Raw genomic sequence first — 18,648 nt, forward strand, 5'->3', positions numbered from 1 at the left:
GAAGTTGCTGTTTGTGGCTGTACCTTGCAGAAGGGGCTGCTTCAAAACAGAACACTGCTCCAAACCAAAACAATTCCCCTTCCTTCTCATCGCTTTTCATTCTGAACTTTTGAAGTAGATGTTTAAATATTTAACTTGTTCATTTCTGACAGTTTCCATTAGTACATCTGTGGGAAGAGAATGAAGAGCTAATGCAACTTTTCTCCTCCCTCTTGCCACCTACATATCCCAAGTTGTCTATATTGCCATTCTAGCCAAAGCAGCGAGGCTGACAACTGCTGATGTACAGTTCCAAATCGATGCAAATTATTTTCTACTAACATCCCAGGCAGTGTCGACTGCTTAAGTATTCCATGAATGCTGTAACTACACTGCCTTATTTTATCTATTTCAAAAGCCGTTACCTATCTGATTTTGGTAGGAAGTCACATTCAAGTGCAGAGGTGTGGTGGGGGAGAACATTACTGTGGGCTTCGCGAAGCCCTCCATAGCTCAGCTTTGTTGCTGTAGGTGTTCCTGCCTTCGAAGATGGTTCTGTGCATTCTTGTAGAACACTGAGATGGTTCAAACTGCAAGGAACACTTCAGATCCTTGTCTTGTGAGAAGTCCTTCTCAATATCCTAGTGTGCTACCTTTTGAGAGCTTTTCTTCTTTCTTTAGCAAAGTTTTGGAGCAAGCCCTTCCCAAATATCCAGTCATGGAACAGCTAATAAACACTGACAGGGCAATGAAATTTTCAGAGCAGCCTCAAGCTGACAGCCTCTAATCCATGTGAAATAAGAGGAGCGATATCAGCAGGGTCCTCTGTCTGTAACAGCCTGTGCTATCATGTTACATGAAAGTTTTGCACTTTACAGTAATCATTAGTTGTTCTGTGGTCTCTCTGCCATTAGGAGGTTATGTTTCTTTTGTTGTGGTCCTTGTTTACAACTGGCATGATTAGGTTGGGCTGGACACTGCTGATAGAAAGTGTCCCTTTGACACTATCAGCAGCTGGTGTGAATTCTGCCAGTGCTGGTGTTCTTAGTGCTCAGACAGTGTGCATTCTTACCTTTAAAAGGCTGCTGCTGCCTGCTGTGTCCTGTTCTGCCGCAAACACAAGCTAACTGTTGCTCTTGTTTTGCAGGCAAGGCTCTGTCTCTTTCAAGCCACACGCTCCGTTCTAGCCAACGGAATGAAGCTTCTTGGCATTACACCTGTAACTCGAATGTAATGAGGCTGTATGCTGTATGTGACTTCATAAAGGTTATTTTTCAAGAGAATACTTTCCCGTGAGTCACTGCTAATGGTCTTGGGTGTCTGTACTGCAGAAGGGCACATACACTACAACCATTTGAGGGAGGCAGTGGTTGTCATAATTACTTTTTCCCATACAGTAGTAGTGCATTTAAGACACTAGGGTGGGGTAGTTCCCGTAAAAGACAACTGTTCTGTATTTACCTTTGTACATATAATGCATCCTTCTAGTAGAGGAAGTAGTATTACACTGTACTGCCCTAAGCAATGGAAGTTCTCCCCTTCTGCAGTTGTTGCCATTGTGTGCGTAAGCCTCATGGTAGGAGGGGTGCAGCTGCACCAGGGATTGTAACAGACCCAATTAATCAGACATTTTCATGTTGTATTGCATTCCCCCTTCACCAGATCTGTCCAGTCCTGTTCCTCTGTTACACTCACCTAATGACTGAGGTGGAGATGGGTTTGCTGTGCAGCTGGTGGAGAGGAAATCAGTGCTCTCTCTTCACAATCAGAGGGGGTAAAAACTGCTTGGCAATGCCAGAGCACAGTGTGGCTGCAGGGAGCTGGAACATCACACCAAAATCAGTGCAGCTGGCTGCTCCAGCCTCTGAAATGCCACCACAGGGGCTGACATACCTGAGTGGTACTTTGGTGATGTGCTCTGTCCCAAATGCACAGAACAGTCAGCAGAAGGCAGAGAGGAACACTGGAACCTCTCTCATTGGAACAGAATTTAAGTATCTTGGTTGTTGCTGTGTTGAATGTGCCCCACACTGAAGTAAAACTCAGCCAGTTAGCTTAGGTCTGAAGGAATTTAAACAAGATATAAATCTGATCAGATTTTTGCCTTCACTTTCAATTTCAACAAGTTTTCCCTAAACATTGCTAACATTTTCAGGAAGGGTTGAGCAGAGTGAGGCATCAGGGAGGGTTGGAATGATACAGCTGGCGCTCTCAAATTAAAGTCAAAGCATAACATGCACTGCAGGAACTGTTTTCAAGCACCACTTTGTTATGCAAAAAGAGTTTGGAGAAAAAGTGCACAGATCATCTTCCAGTCTGACACCTCATACTCAAATGCATAAAAGAAAAAAGCATTACAAATCATCCTAAGAACATGAGTGAAGTACTTTGTTCATATGATACATATTACCTAGAAGAGAAACCTCTCCTGTGACTAATCACAGCTGCCAAATGGTTTAAGAAAAAATGCTGGCAGTAATTGCTCTTTTTAAAAGGTTTTTTTTTTTTGAAGCTTTATGGCATTTTTTTCCCCTCCCAGGGTAAAGAAAGTTCATCAAATACAGCATAAGAACCAGTTTTCCTCCATTATATACATTATATACAGTTGAGCGTTCAGTTCCTTCATTCTGCTTTCCTTGTAAATGAAACTCCTCATTGTCCAACACGAATGAAGAACGCCTTCAATAAGACACCCATCCAGCTCCCAGCAGGAAGGAAGCCTCAGCACCAACCACTGGTAATTCCACATGTGAAATAGAAAGAACTTCTGTTTTTAATCTATCCCCCTTAAACCATTTCACAACTAGCTTAAGGCTAATTTAAAAAAATCAGTTTTAAAAGTCCTTTTTTGTCTTGTCCGTCCATTTTAAAGGACATTACACAGCAACAAGTCTCTCTTTCGAACTTTTAGTCTCTGAGGGCTGGATTTTTGTGGTGTCCTGTCGAGGTAATCCATAGAGGTAAATAGAAACGCAGACCAGGAGAGCACCCAAGGTAAAGGTAATAGCTGAAAAGAGACAGAACAGTTTAAGTAAACACCTCTGTGTAAGAAGAAACTTTCAGAAGACTGAGCTCTGTAAATTATGATGTCTGAATGACAGTCTCAAAGTTAAACAGAACTAACCTGGACAACACGCTTTTTTTAATTCACAGGACTTAAAATCACACTGTTACTGAAAACTCTCAAGTGTTCACAGTACCCCACAACATTTCACTTAGTGTCGCATCAGCAAGAATGGGGACATGATTAGAAAAGCAAGGGTGAAACACCTCTTGCAGTTCCAGGTGCAATCTGACAGGCTTACATTACCATAAACTTAAAAACACAGTGGATGTGTTTATGCAGCCAGCAATAACACTTTGTCTGTGTTTTCAAACCTTGGTCCACTTGAGAAATACTATTAATGAGGCTTTCACAGAAAGAAAAACCAGCAGTCCAGGTTTGGTTTGTGCCCAAACAACAGAAAGGTGTTCAGTCCAGGTGATCTTAAACTAGTTTCATCACCTGATTTAAGGTGCTCTTTTTCAGTCAGCAATGGTGCATGCAATGGCATGCAAACCTTCCTTAAATTCTACCTCATTGATACCAAATCAGAACAGTGTTTTTTCCACCACCGTACCATACCAGCATTAGATTATGAGTATTGTAGGAAAACTGAAAAAAACACATAGTGAAAGACTAAACAGGAGCCACCGGATGCATTATCAGATACAGAATTCCTTTGTGGCTGTGGGACAACCCGAAGCAATTTGCTGTTTCCTCTCACAGATGTTTACCACCTAAGGCACAACCCCAGGCACTGTTTGATGTGCTCTCACACACCACTGGGCATAGCAGAGGGGAAGGTGGAAGCTGGTGCAGCAGCACGTGTAACTTAACAGGATATGGTAAAACCTGTGCTGAAATAGGTAAGGAATTACTAATTTGAGACTGGCTGTAATAAAACCAGCAAGAAAGGATAACTTCTTATAAGCAGCTTTCTAGATAAATAGCTGTATCAATATGCAAACCAAACTGTATCAGAAAGTGATTCATGAACAAAGCTGGCTAAAGCAGCAAGGTGCTTTAACAGGAACGAACCTTTCCCCATGAAGTTATAGGATGCCTCAGAAAGAACAAACCACAAATGCAAGATCATCATGTACCTTATTGCAACACAACACAGATTGTGTATTAACACATAGCAGTCCTGGAGAAGACCAAGTTAAAAACAAGAAAATTCAGAGGAGTTAAATACTTAAGAATGATTGCTTTGGTGTGAACTACATGCAGGTCTGCTAACAAGGAAGGAGCACATGCAATCAAACCAAATGGCAAAAAGACACTTACTTATCTGGAGACCAAAGAGGATGACTGAGGCCACAGTAGAAAGAACAATGGCTGCTGCTGCAGAAAAGCCTTTCATTATGTTATCTGTGTACTTCACAACAACCGAAGTGTAGAGGCCACCCACACTGGCAAGAACTGGAAAGCAGACAACATGTTTCTGTTACTAGAGGTGTGGTAGTTCACCCTTAAAGAGATTTGTCTTATTCTGGTCCGTCCTTAGTCTACATCACCCTAACTGGTAAGTTAACATGGAGTAAAATGGCATACCTAATGGCATCTAGATCAGATGTGACTCAACGAAAGATGCTCTGCTTGCTGCTCACTTAATTTAGACTGCTCTTTCAGTGCTATTTTAAATTGAACAAGAAAACACAATTTTCTTGAAAATTATTTAAAAATAAATCCCTCAAGATATAGTAAGAAACAGTTGGTCACACTGAACTTGTAGGTTCATGCAATCAGATATAACATAAGCTAAAATACAACAAAACAATGTAACACCCCTATACCCACCAGGTACTTACAGATGACAAGCCAGACAAAGCAGGTATAGCCATAGAAAAACCCCTTCTCAAGAACTTGGGCTCCATCTGACACGTACACACCAACCAAAGTCACCACGATCCCCGATAAGTACATCTGAATATTCCTCACCCACAAGGAAGTATCTGAACTCTTCAATACCTTCTCAAAATAAACTCCTAAAAAAAAAATAATAATTCAGTAAGATCAATGAAGCATCAACCTCAGGTGATTCACAGTTGAGTGTTTCAGAGCCAGATAAGACCACTGGAATCTTCTCCTCTTATAGACCTTTCCAAGTCCCAACAGCATGTCCTGCTAACATGTCTTCCAGGCAGGACCATTTCAATGTGTATAAAACATGAAAAATAGATTCTGTTTCTCTTTACAGTTGCATCAAGTGTTGATGAGCTCCATTATTTTTCACTTTGGCACCTGGTGGTATTATATCCCCAGGACAGTATTTATAGATTCTAGCATGGCATAGGATGATTTTTCCCCCCATTGGGATAGTTAGCAATACCAAAAAAAAAAACCAACCCCCAAACAAAACCCAAAACATGCAAACAACAAACAAATGCAACCATCAGCAACAAAATAAGCCACCCACAAAAGGAACTCTGCTACCTCAGCACAGAGACTCTGAGAATTCCTTTGGAAACCCTGAGTTTAGAGTGCAGATGTTCTGAAACCACAGCTTCAAAGATTACAACAGCAAACCAAAACCTATCTATGCTTTCTGCTACTTGGAGCTACACATTGGTTTTGAGGAAATTGAGTTCATGCTAATCTAAAGCTCTTTGTCACAGTGCCACACTGATCACCACTACCTTCCCTTACTCTCTGCACTGCTGAAAATCCACATCTGCTTCTCCATCACTCAGGAGGTGCATGTCTGACTAAGAGGCCTCCATCTGACAGGTCACTGCTAGCAGCCTCCCACCACTGCTCCCATACCAGGGCTCTGCTCATCTCTCAAACTTCCTTTGCATCCCATGGACAACCATTTGCAGGACTCAGATGACTTCCAGCTGTGAGGCCAACCAATTAAATGTTTGCTGACCACTAATGCTGCCCAAGATCCAGCACATGATACAGAAAACATACATGGAAGCAACAAAGCACAAAGAGCAGACCTATAGGTTAGATGCCCCGGACATACACTCTCCCTCCTGAAATGACTGAGTTGGCTTCAAAGAACGTCTTGCTACTCTTTAACTCATGGAAAATACAATTCAGAATTTAATACAGTATAGTGAGACTGTATGGTTAATAAATAACCTAGAACAGATACAGCTCAGGTGTTTAAGAAAAGCAACCACTTATATACCCTACATGATTTTTTTCCCAAGTTTAAGCAACAGGATAAACAAAAAACTAGTCTTGTTAATGATGGTAGCACTTAAAATAACCCAGAATATCTACCTTGAGTTTTCTGTCTGCTGAGAACGCCTACAGAGCATAACCACATATAATTAGTTCACCAGAAATTTGGCTGAGCACAAACCGTATTTTGTCACATTTTATAAACTAAGAAAATAGAAAGAAAGCCAATGTCAGATCACTACAGTAGCTGAGACATAGGAAAGAACGAGTGCTGTCTAGGAGAAATTCTTCTTCAGTAACGTTTCACGTCATTGGTGCTGACATGTATTTGTGTATGTGTCCAAAACACTCTTGCTACCATTGTCAGGTCCTCGAATGCTTGGAAACTGTCACAGGATCAACAGTTTGAAGAAACTTTTCTCCATCTCTGAGGGACAAAACCACAACTTTTTGGGCTTTGCTGGAATAAAACATTCAGCATGTGAAGTCCAGAAACTGAAGGTTTATTGCCAAAGTGGCTTAACCATATTACGGGTGGGGGAAAGAAGAAGAGGAAAGGAATCTGAACAGCACTTATGTTTTAAACAAATAAAGCCCCAAGGGTAAAAGGAGCTGCATGGATGAAATCCTCTGTCTTTCTTGCTGCCTGAAAACTACAGCTGTCAGTGAGGAAAACACCCATCTGCAATCCTTTTGCAGGAGAAAAAAGCCATATGTGTCTCTAAATCCTCAAGAGTAGCCCTCGCCAGCCCTTCAAAAGGTCTGAATGTGGGGAGGCACAGCTGTCCACCCACCTCATCAGAGAAACCTAGAGAGTGGTAGAAGGCTTGAGTGCTTCACTGTGAATGCCCATCTCCTGGCTTGGGAACATCTGTGGAAATCAGTACACTTTGCATCTCCCAGATAAAGTTGTTTGAGCTCTACCAAGTCTTATTTACCCTTTCTAATTCAAAATTTCCATTTCAGTGAAAAGACACCAAACAAGAATCAAGCCCTCCTCCTTTTCGCCTTTGCCAGCTAGAACGGGTTTGATGAGTGACAAGCATGTCTGCACAGCACAAAACTATTCTTGCGTGATTATATGGCAATGAAGATGTTTTCTTACAGAAGGAGAGGGAAGCACCCAATCTACAGCCAGGAAAACATGCACCTCTAAGGCAAGTTTCAAACAGAATTGCACTACTCTGAGCAGAAATGTGGTTTGAAAATAAAGCAACATAACAAAAATATTTAGTTCATCCAGCCCTCCTGCTATTCATCTTCCTTTCTGCCTTACTTATGCTTCATCTCAAATTTGTCCCTACGACTACAGCAATCTGTATTTGAAGGCTGAGCTTCCAGACAAATTTAGTAAGAAGCTCAGTTCCTCTTCTTAAAAAATAAAAGCAAGTTTTTCATCATTTTTCAGCTGTTCACTGTAAAACCAAGTTTATAATGCTGATTAGTTGTACTAAGTCATTATAGAGCTCCCCTTCATAATATTCTAAGCATTTGAAAGGCCCTTCTGCTTGCAAAGCAGCCTTCTAAGTTGCATCACATAAAAACAATAACATGTGCTCCTAGCCATTTGTTTCTGCAACTGGAGTAATCACATAACAAGCTTGGTTTGTAAGTAATGCAAGGACTGCAAGGTAATTACAGGAGGGAATAAAGAGGGAATACGGTTCTTTTTTATCTTATAACCAGCAAAGATAGCTTACAGAGTAGAGTACAGTAGAACAGAACAGTTGGCAACTTCAGAGATAACTGACAGCTAAAGCACATTAACAAGGGCATTATCCAAAAGCCTCTGGAACACTGACAGCCACGGGGCATGAAGCACCTGGAAGCCTGTTCCAGTGTCTGGTCACCATCACAGCAAAGAAATTTTTCCTACTGCCCATTCTGACCCCCCATCCCTGGTGTGGCTTTGTGCCATTCCTGTCTTCTGTCAACACAGAATGTACACAATGTAAATGATGCCATTCCCAAGTGTCCTACTGATGTAGAATGTACATAACAGAGAACATTCTGGTTTAAATATCATGAATTATTCAGTCACATCTATGAGAACTGCATACAGAAATAATACTTTACCTGCAAATCCCGAACATAGTACAGCAATACTTATGGCTCCAAACCCTAGCCATGGATTCTGCTCCACCTGCAACAATCAACCATTATTTTTATAAGGATGGAACACTTCAGTAATCTACAACAATCCATTCAGAGCTATTTCACTAATGCTGACGATCAACTAAGACCTACAAGACAGCAGGCACTTGTTTCTTCCTCTGAGAGATTAGCTCAGTGCCCTGCAGGGTGTGTTAAATGCCATACCCACACCCAAAAGGCACTGGAGTTTCACTCCTAACTCCATGAGGGATCAATTCCACTCTCTGCTCCAACAATTACAATGCTGCCAGTGCTAAGTGCTGCAAACAGCACCGCTCAGACATTCCACTGATGGTGCGCTACCATTACGCAGATTATGATGATGGTAACTTACACTAATTGTAGCAATTGCTTGCCTTTCCAACAAGACTGGAGCAGTACCACAAGCTTGTTTGCACTGGTCCACAGCAAATGATCAAACTAGTGTTTAAGTTCTGGAGGAGGTGGCTGGAAAGAGGAACTGGATACTGGTGGGTGGAGTGTAACAGACACTGCTTTGATAACAGGATCACAGAATGGCCAGGGTTGGAAGGGACCTCAAGGATCACGAGTCTCCAACCCCCCTGCCACATGCAGGGCCACCAACCTGCACATTTAATACCAGACCAGGCTGCCCAGGGCCCCATCCAACCTGGCCTTGAACACCTCCAGGGACGGGGCATCCACAACCTCTCTGGGCAGCCCTGTGCCAGCACCTCACCACTCTGCCTATTAAGAACTTCCCCCTGACATCCAACCTAAATCGATTCCAAGACAACGTAAGGTAACGAACAAAGCATAAAAGGCACTTTGTTCTTCATCACAAAGTGGCAAAACGTCAGCTCTTACCTGCACTTTGGTAGCCTGAGCAGGCTTCCACTGAACAAGAATAACGCCGCCACACAGCATGAAGACAGAGAACCACTGCATCTTGCTAAGGGTACGGTTCAGCATGAGGACTGTGCATAACGCTGTGCAGGGGATCTTCAACTGGTACGTCACCTACAGAGAGCATACCGCATTTGGTTTCATGAGCTCCTCCAATGCAGAACAATACAACAGGAACCACAAAATGACATTTTATATTTGTTGATTCCCCACAGATCCATGGGGTTTTGTACTGTTTCTAACAACAACAATGTAAACTGGAAATGACTCCAGCAAAGAGTGGGTTATCACTACAGCAGCGTGCTCTGAATGCAGCACAGCACCAGTCAGCTTTTAGTTTAGCCTTCTTAAGGCTGATCGCAGCCCCGGGTGCCAGGCAGACAGACAGCTCACACGCACACCTCATGACACTGTAGAGAGAAATGGATTTGTAGAGCAGCTGCTTATGACAATGTGCATTACCTGGTAGACTGCTGCATCCAAGTTGCTAAGAGCCACAAAAGCCATATTGTTTTGGACAGCGTACACCAAAGATGGAACACTTAATTTTAGCAATTCCTTGGGACTTCCAAAGACATTTTCTTTTAATGATGTTATTAACCTTGCCAGACTTCCCGATTCTCTGCAAAAGGAAATAAGAGTATAACTGAGGGCCATCCTAGGCAGGTATCTGAAAACAGAAATCAAACCAAGAAATCTGTTGGGAAGACTGAGCAAAACTTGTGAGGTTATCATAGAATGGCCTGGGTAGAAAAGGACCACAACGATCATCGAGTTTCAACCCCCCTGCTATGTGCAGGGTCACCAACCACCAGACCAGGCTGGTCAGAGCCACATCCAGCCTGGCCTTGAATGCCTCCAGGGATGGGGCATCCACAACCTCCTTGGGCAACCTGTGCCAGTGCGTCACCACCCTCTGTGTGAAAAACTTCCTCGTAATATCTAACCTAAGCCTCCACTGTCTCAGTTTAAAACCATTCCCCCTTGTCCTATCACTATCCACACTTGTAAACAGTCGTAAGGGTTATCTACAAGAATAAAACTAGTAAAAGTGAAGACTCCATTTGAGAATCAGGTTAAATGCATTAACATGTAACATCCTGGATAACAGCCACTGTAAGCAGTGGAACAAGTATCTAAGTATACAGGCAGTGGGACAGAAGGCTGACACCCCTTTCCGGGAGCTCTATTAATATGTGTGTCACATCACATGTCTGCAGTTTTCCAGATTCACTTTAAAATGGACCTCACTGTAAAGAAAAAAAAAAAAAAAAGATTATACCCTTCCTTTATACCCTTCCTTGTACTCTGCAGTGAAACACCTCTCACTCCTCAGCCAGCCTTGGTCTCCTCTCCTCACCTGAGCTGAGAGAGCGGCAAGAGCTGCACCCACTCACACATGTGACCTGACCAGACAGGGCAAGGTGTGCAGCTGCCTACTGCCCTGCAGGCAACAGGAAAGAAAGGGTCACATTTTGTGGCCGCCCCTTTCTGCAGCTTGTTCCTCAGCCTGTTGGAAGGCTGCCCTCTGCATCACTACATCTTCCTTATTAGTTGCACAAGGGCATGACTTTTCCTTCTTCCTTGTCACCACAACTCACCGCCTCCAGTTCTCAGCTCTCCCAAGCCTCACACTTCCTGTTTGCCATTCTTCTTCCATTTGCCATGGACAAATACCAACATGCAAAAATCACTTCTGCTCCACCCCAACTATACCACAGACCATTCAACTTGAATCCTTGTACCGCTCTTAAATTTAACGCTCCTTTTGCCTCCCTTACAAACACACACATTCATCATCCACCTGCTCCAAACTCCAACTATGTACAATCTGTGTTCCAGGTTCGTGAAATCATGGAATCACAGAATGGCTGGGACTGGAAGGCACCTTAAAGCCTGCCCCGTTCCAACCCCCTGCCATGGGCAGGGCTGCCCCCCACCAGCTCAGGCTGCCCACGGCCCCATCCAAACTGGGCTTGAGCATCTCTAGAAATGGGGCACCTACAGCTTCTCTGGACAGCTGTGCCAGCACCTCACTGCCCTCTTAATATCCTCTCTTTTAGTCTAAAGCCACTCCCCCTTATTCTGTCACTATCTGCCCATGTAAAACATTGATTTCCCTTCTGTTCATAAGCTTCCCTCAAGTACTGGAAGGCTGCAATGAGGTCTCACCAGAGCCTTCTCTTCTCCAAGTCAAACAAGCCCAGCTCCCTCAACCTTTCTCCATAGGAGAGGTGCTCCAGCCCTCTGATCATCTTTGTGCCTCTGGACCTGCTCCAACAGCTCTACATCTTTCTTATCTTTCTTATGCTTGTTCCTTCCTCAGCCACCTTATTCCTCCATATTCTCCATTCCTGACAAACCTGACTGTTCCTGGCATTAAAGGAAAAAAAAAGTACGGATTTATTTCAGTGAGAATAGGCTGGAGCACTTCTTATACAGGCAGCTGCAAGGGATTCTTTTCTCATTCTCCCACAACAGAGGAGCTGCAAAAACCAGCACCAGGGAAGTACAATTTCTGAAGAGAGGTGAGCACAACTTTGTACACTCCCTCACTGTACAAGTGAGGTCTCTTGCAAAGCTCCTTCCTAACTGAGTGGGAAACTTTGCTTGGAACAGACTTGCTGACACTGAGCATGGCACAAAGCTATCTTTTGCAAGACATGCCTGGCCACAGGGACAACCACTGAAAGATTTACAGACAAGCAGTACTTCAAGTCTGCAGTATCAAGATGGGAAGAGAACATGCCAGTGCACCATGGTTAACTGCACTAGATAAGGAACTGCATGAAACATTATGAGTCACCAACATTATAGGCAGACTTGTTGGTTTATTTATTCTCCAGTGAATGTACGATATTGCCTGGCATTAGGAGATACGAAAACTCAAAGCCAAGTACAGCCAGACTGAAGTGCTGCTGTTCCAGATATCTAGTTCTAAAGCACTGTGTTTGAAAGGCTGTGGCAGCCTGGTAAAGGTCCTACTGATTGGAAAAGGAGAAACATAACCCCTATTTTCTAGAAGGGGAAAAAAAAGAAGATCCAGGGAACTACAGACCAGTCAGTCTTAACTCTGTGCCTGGTAAGATCATGGAGCAGATCCTCGTGAAGGCCCTCCTAAGGCACATGGGAAAAAAAGATGAGGTGATTGGTAGTAACCAATAAGTCATGCCCTTGGTGCAATTTCATACCTGGACTTGTGCAAAGCATTTGACACCGTCCCACATGACATCCTGATTGCCAAATTAGAGAAAAATGGACTCGATGGATGAACCACTCACTGGATAAGGAATTGGCTGGACGGTCGCACTCAGAGTTGCAGTCAGCAGCTCAACGTCCAAGTGGAGACCAGCAATGAGTGGCAGTCCACAGGGATCAGTGTTGGCACCGGTGTTATTTAACATCTTTGTAGGTGACAGGGACAATGTGATTGAGTGCATCTTCAGCAAGTTTGCAGACAGCACCAAGCTGAGTGCTGCAGTTGACACACCAGAGAGAAGGGATGCCATCCAGAGGGACCTGAACAGAGAGGTGGGCCCATGCCAACTTCATGAAGTTCAACAAGACCAAGTGTAAGGTCCTGCAGCTGGGTCGCAGCAATGCCAAGCACAGATACAGGTTGGACAGAGAAGCCCTGAGGTCGAGAGCAGCTCTGAGGAGAAAGATCTGGGGCTCGTGGTTGATGAAAGATTCAACATGAGCCAGCAATATGTGCTCGCAGCCCAGAAGACCAACTCCGTCCTGTGTTGCATCAAGTGTGAAGCATGTCAAGGGAGGTGATTCTGCACCACTACTCTACTCTCATGATACCCCACGTGGAGTACTGCATCCAGTTCTGGGGTCCCCAAAACAAGGACATTTGCTGTTGTAGCAGGTCCAGGGAATGGCCAGGAAAGTGACTAGAGGGCTGGAGCACCTCCCCTGTGAGGACAGGCTGACAGAGTTGGGGCTCTTCAGCCTGGAGAACAGAAGGCTCTGAGGAGACCTTATAATGGCCTTCTAGTACTTGAAGGGGGCCTACAGGAAAGCTGGGGAGGGACTTTTCACAAGGGCATGTAGCAACAGGACAAGGGGAAACGGCTTTAACTGGAAGAGGGTAGATTTAGACTAGGTATTAGGAGCAAATTCTTCACTGTGAGAGCAGTCAGACACTGGAACAGGCTGCACGGTGAGGTTGTGGATGTTCCCTCCCTGCAAGCCTCCAAGGCCGGGCTGGATGGGGCTGTGAGCAACCTGGTCTAATGGGAATTGTGCCTGTCTGAAGCGAGGGTTGGAACTACATGATCTTACAGGTCCCTTCCAACACAAACCATTCTATGATTCCATAATTAGCACACCCACATATATATAGTTCCACTCTGTAAGACTAAGAAGTTAGAAAATATCATATGGTATCAATTGATAGAAGTCATTACTAAGATAGGTGGTTGAACAAGAAAATAACATTTAAACAACACCTGCCTCTGTCCCCACCTATATTCAGTAAGTTAGCTGAGCATCTGTTCCAAGACAAACCACAGCAGCAAGAGCTACTTATGTCCACTTAGACTTCTGGCACGGAAATTCATCAATGAAGAACAACAGATGCCCAGTAAGCAGTTCTTTTTTTTCCACTGCAGCTGTTGAGAAGAAGTAGTACTATATTACAGCTCATCTTTGGGGTGGGTTTGCTTTCTGGAGCATGTCTTAACTGAGAATCTCTGACTCAAATTACAAAAAGGCCATGTGAAAAGAGATTTAACCACAACAGTAACAGCAAAAAAGAATTTTTAAAAAGCCTTTTCTACGTATAGCTTATAATGCAAAACAATGTGCCCAAAGATGTATGTTGCAAAATAAGCAAAATAGAAAATGATCCAGCTTGATCTCAGTATTCTAGACATCTATCTACATTTGACTTTAAAAATGTATTCTGTTTTCTACAGAGGCCTGAACAGTTAACAGATACTAACAGAAATTAGTTCTGCATTAAGAATACTCAGTTGTTAAAAAAAAAAAATAATAATGTTAAAACTGTTGTTTGCAAACGAGCTCTTCCTGATCCATTACTAAGAAATTATGTACCACCCAAGAACATGGACAACATAATTACCAAATGGCCAGCTGGACTTGAAATAAATATGAGGAGTCTTTTCCCATAACTGTACAGTTGAGTAAATAATTACACAGCTTAAACCATCACAACCCTCCCTTCTGAAAGACAATCCTATGACTTCATTCATTCAATATGCTTTGCAGGAGAAACCCAAGAAAGCAAACACAGCAGAAGTGTAGCATAAGAACGTGTAAGAAAACAAACTGCAGCCGGAACAAAGCAAGAGTCACACTGCAGTATCCTGTGTACTGAGGTTGTCAGGCTGGATGTTTCAAAAAGAAAAGGGAGTGGGATGGATCCAACCAAACTGAACACGGTGATTTAAGTGGCTATTAAACTACAAAGGCACCTTGCCTTGAGGGAGACAAATTGGTTAGAACTCTAAACCTGGAGGAGGCCATCAGGCAGGCACTGCAGGAAGCCGTGCTGGAACTGTTCACCATATTCATAAGTGGGCTAACAGGGGACATGACCGGGATATTGCTGACTATATGACATTATACATGGTATCCAAAACAGAACTTTCAGTAGCTGCTGAAGGGTTTCTCACTGCACCAAGCAGAATTCACCAGTTCTTCTGCTACGTGAGAACCAGTTTGGTTATATGGACAGCAAAGGATGGTATCTAGACCAGCCAGCAAGTAAGATGTCCCACCAGGAAGAGGTGAGCAAGGCCTGGTGCACACTGGTGGTGGTGGTGCTGTTCATTATCTCCCTCTCTTAACCATGGAGAAAATAAGTAAATAGCTGACCAGATCAAAATAGATATCTTAACTTTCAAAAAGCTTGGTTGGTAACATTAATCCCATTTTAAATGGCAAATAAAACTCAGTTACCAAAAAACTGAGAAATAATCCTAAGAGATGACATCCTCAAAACAGAGCAACCATCTTGAAAGTTGCTACTGGCACTTAGAAAAAAGATGCGAGCAGCTCTCCTGCAGGTGTTGTCAGCAACTGCGAGACCCCCCCACGGGATGTGACGCGATAGGCCCTCTCCCTGCTCTATGATTGATGTGTGGCACGTGCCCTTAGGGGCGCAGACGAAGCACGCAGGTTATATAAGCTAGAGTTCACGTGTAATAAACGCCATTTTGCTGTTCATCATATTGGTGTGTGCGTGCAGTCATTTGGTCCTGGCCTGGTTTTAGGTCAGTACCGTAGGAGGCAATGCAACATGCATGTCAGCCCACAGCTCAGCTGTGTTCCAAGGGTTCTTCAGAAAGGAACTGACACCAAGCCAGGGAGTACCTCTACTGCCCTGCATCGTGCAACAGCACGTTCACACCTTGAGTGCTGCACACAGCTCTGGATCTTGGTTCAAGGAATGTAGTAATACCAGAAAAGCTGTCAGAAAGGGTAGTAGCATGATCACACATAAACCAAACTAAGGCTCACTGGCTTAGAAAATACAAGTGAAGAAAAAACAATACAGACATGAAAACAAAAATGGCAAACATGAAGAGGGAAAGATTAGTCATGATGGCTTTCAACACAGGATGACAGAATACAGTGAAAATACTAGCGAAAGCATTCATAAAATAATTACTTTTTCCATTTACTGTGTAATGATATTGCAGAACTCATTTTACAGGCACAAAAGAGATGAACAGGTGGTATTACAGAAGGCCCACTGGTCACTGTAATCTTTTAGCTTTGACTCCCTACATTAACAGAGAGACAAGACGTCCTTCTGTAACACAGCTTGGGAAAATTTATGAGTAGGAACACGACAATTTTACATAATTCAGTATTCCATGGCTCAGCCACACTACACCAAAATTCTACCAGACTGGTTGCAGATAACCCATGCTGACATTTTGAACCTACTCCAAAGCACACAAATACAGAAAACAGGCAGACAGGACACACCTGAACATCAAGCTGTTTACAAAGTACTTGCAGCTGAGGAGGACTCGAGCCCTGCCCCACACTAAGAGGACTTTGCAGTGTGACCCCCCCATAATGCACTCTGACACAGCTGCACCTCAGTAACTGAGAGGTGAGGTGAGTAGAAGTGGTTGGTTTTTCCACACGCCCATTGGCATCCCCACACTCACCTAGCCAAGATACCCACGCTGAGGAACAGCTTGATGACTTCAGTGATGCACACAGCTGTAGTTGAAAAGTAGAGCTCTGCCCCCACCGTCCTGGTGTAGCGCAGTGCCACGGTGTATGTGGCAGCGACCAGGGTCATCACTGTGAGGCAGTACAGCTTGTACAGCAGGCTGACATTTTCTGAAAGGAAACAAAGACAAACACCTCAGCATGCCCCTCACTTTAATTTAAGAATGGAAATAGGGCATCCTACAGCTGTAGGACTGTACTAAAGTCTACTGCAGCAGCGCACAGTAATATCATGTTGTGAAGTGCTTTGTGTACAAAGTCTAAGATCAATTTTAAAGTCTCTTCTCAGACTCTCACGTGTCTGACAAAAAGATATCCTCCTACCCTAATAATCATAGAATCACCAAGGTTGGAAAAGACCTAAAAGATCATCCAGTCCAACCGTTTATCCACTAAGTCTTCCTGTGCTCTCTCACTCTTCAGTTACACTCATGCCAAACAGCAGCCCATCCTCTCTGTGTCCTGTTTGGGGGTCAGGCACCAACAGAGCAGCAGATTGTTAAAAACAAAGAGAGGGAAGTGCTCAGCATCATCAGCAAAGCAGGAAACGCATCTCAAAAACCTGACGGCAGCATTCTCCTGTCTTACTTTCCACCAAGGTTAGGAGGAGGTGTTTCCTCAGAACATAGGACTTCATACAAAAGGCCTTCTTGGAAAATCACTCGCCATAGAAAACAAGATGTTCTGTCCGTTCAGCTAAATTCAGCCATGCAAGGACTACTTATTACCTGTGGCCAGATGACGCCACTTTTTACAGTGTCAGAGAATGGCAGAGAAAACAGTGCCAACTCCAAGTGGGGTTTCTCTGTGTGAAAGCACCACCTCCAACTCAAGAAATCTTGCAAACGTAGCGTGACTACAGAAGAATTTTGCAAATGAGCACATTATTCCCTGCTCTGTATGGCATCGTGGGGGCGACGGCTTTTCTGCAGCAACTGTTGGGGCATCATCCATCACATTCTGGATATCCTACAGAAATGTGGCTTAATTGGTGTAAGTTTACATTCCCTTGCTGATGGAATAGGCTGGGGGCAGCTCTGTAATGGCTTTGTTCACGTAGAGATGGGGATGAACTGCTGAACCCACCACAGCCAAAGCTCTGATTCATTCCTCCTTTTGCATAACACTTTCGCGAGGTACAGTTAATGCCTCCCGCTCCCACAACAGCTAAAATCAGCTGCTTCCTTACAGATACGATCTCCTCCACGTCAGTAACCACGTCTGAAGGGCACAGCGATTAGAGGGCCCAGCAGCGCCTGGAGATGGGCTGAGGGCTGACCCCACGAGTCACCCGCCCGGCCCCAGCAGCACAGCTGACACACACGTGTGCCCCTCGCAGCGCTCCTCCGAAACGGCGCCGACGCCGACGGCCGGACCCTTTGCATTTCAAGCTTTTTACGTCTCTAGAATCTAAGCCCACGCAGCACCGAACCAACGTTATATGCAGCGTTTCCTTATAACCGCCGCTCTAAAAAAATAACAGTTTGCGAACCCTCGCTGAAACCAAGCGCAGCGAGACGCCGTGAGCTGACGGCGCCGGGCAGCCCCGCGTCTCCCCAGCAGGGTGCTCCGGCACAGCGCTCCCCCACGGCCGGGCCGGGCCGGGCCGCCCCCAGCCGAACCCCGAGGCTCTGGCGAGGCCGCTGCCTCCCTGCCGGCCGCGGGGAAAGCGCCGAGCGGAGCCGCGCCGCTCACCCTGAGCGCGCCCGGCCCTCCCGCGCCCCTCCTCGCGGGTCGCGCTTCGTCTCGCGAGGGCCGGGACGGCCCCCTCCTCCTTCCCCCCCTCCGAACCGCGGTACCCCGCAGCGCGCTCACCCTTCGGAGGCGACATGGTGCCGGCAGGAAGAGCCGCCGGGCAGCAGCTGCCCGCCGCACCCCGCCCCTCCTCCCATTCACCATAGAGAGCCGCGCGGCCGCCTAGAGCGCCCCGCCTCTCCGTTCTACCATAGAGGCGGAGGTTCCGCTCGGGCAGAACGTCCGCTGGCGGGGACGGCGGCGCCCGGTAGCAGCAGGAGGGTGGAAGAGTCAGCGCCGCGGGGGGAACAGGAGCTGCGTGCGGTGCGTGGCTTTTGCTCCCCGCTGTTGTGCGCTGCTGCCTACTGCTTTGACATTGTACAGATGTACAAGGAAATAGAAAGGGGTTTGGATCATCAATTTTATATCAGTGAATGTGTGTAAATACCGCTTAGTCGGTTCAAAGCAAGGACTTGAAGATAAAATGTTCAAAGCGAATGACAACAAATGGAAAC

At 44.9% G+C, this 18,648-nt stretch overlaps 2 protein-coding genes across 2 annotated transcripts in view; one reads left to right on the top strand and one right to left on the bottom strand.

Annotated features, from left to right (window-relative positions):
- Positions 1-1,213, top strand: part of RARS2 (arginyl-tRNA synthetase 2, mitochondrial) — a gene marked incomplete at both ends in the record, with an annotated part of 33,511 nt that extends 32,298 nt beyond the window's left edge. The window contains one exon of the mRNA XM_079550202.1: positions 1,127-1,213. Coding sequence (XP_079406328.1) covers positions 1,127-1,213 — 87 coding nt within the window. The remainder of the gene's footprint in view (positions 1-1,126) is intronic.
- A 1,642-nt stretch (positions 1,214-2,855) lies between these two features.
- Positions 2,856-18,230, bottom strand: SLC35A1 (solute carrier family 35 member A1; the record flags this gene model as incomplete). The annotated part of the gene is made up of 8 exons (XM_079550512.1): positions 2,856-2,986; positions 4,310-4,444; positions 4,834-5,010; positions 8,234-8,300; positions 9,140-9,292; positions 9,641-9,800; positions 16,333-16,510; positions 18,215-18,230. The coding sequence occupies 8 exons, from the start codon at positions 18,228-18,230 to the stop codon at positions 2,856-2,858; spliced, it is 1,017 nt and encodes a 338-aa protein (XP_079406638.1).
- Between the last annotated feature and the right edge of the window lie 418 nt (positions 18,231-18,648).

The sequence above is a fragment of the Tetrao urogallus genome, assembly GCF_951394365.1.
Source record: "Tetrao urogallus genome assembly, chromosome: 2".
Classification (NCBI taxonomy): Eukaryota; Metazoa; Chordata; class Aves; order Galliformes; family Phasianidae; genus Tetrao; species Tetrao urogallus.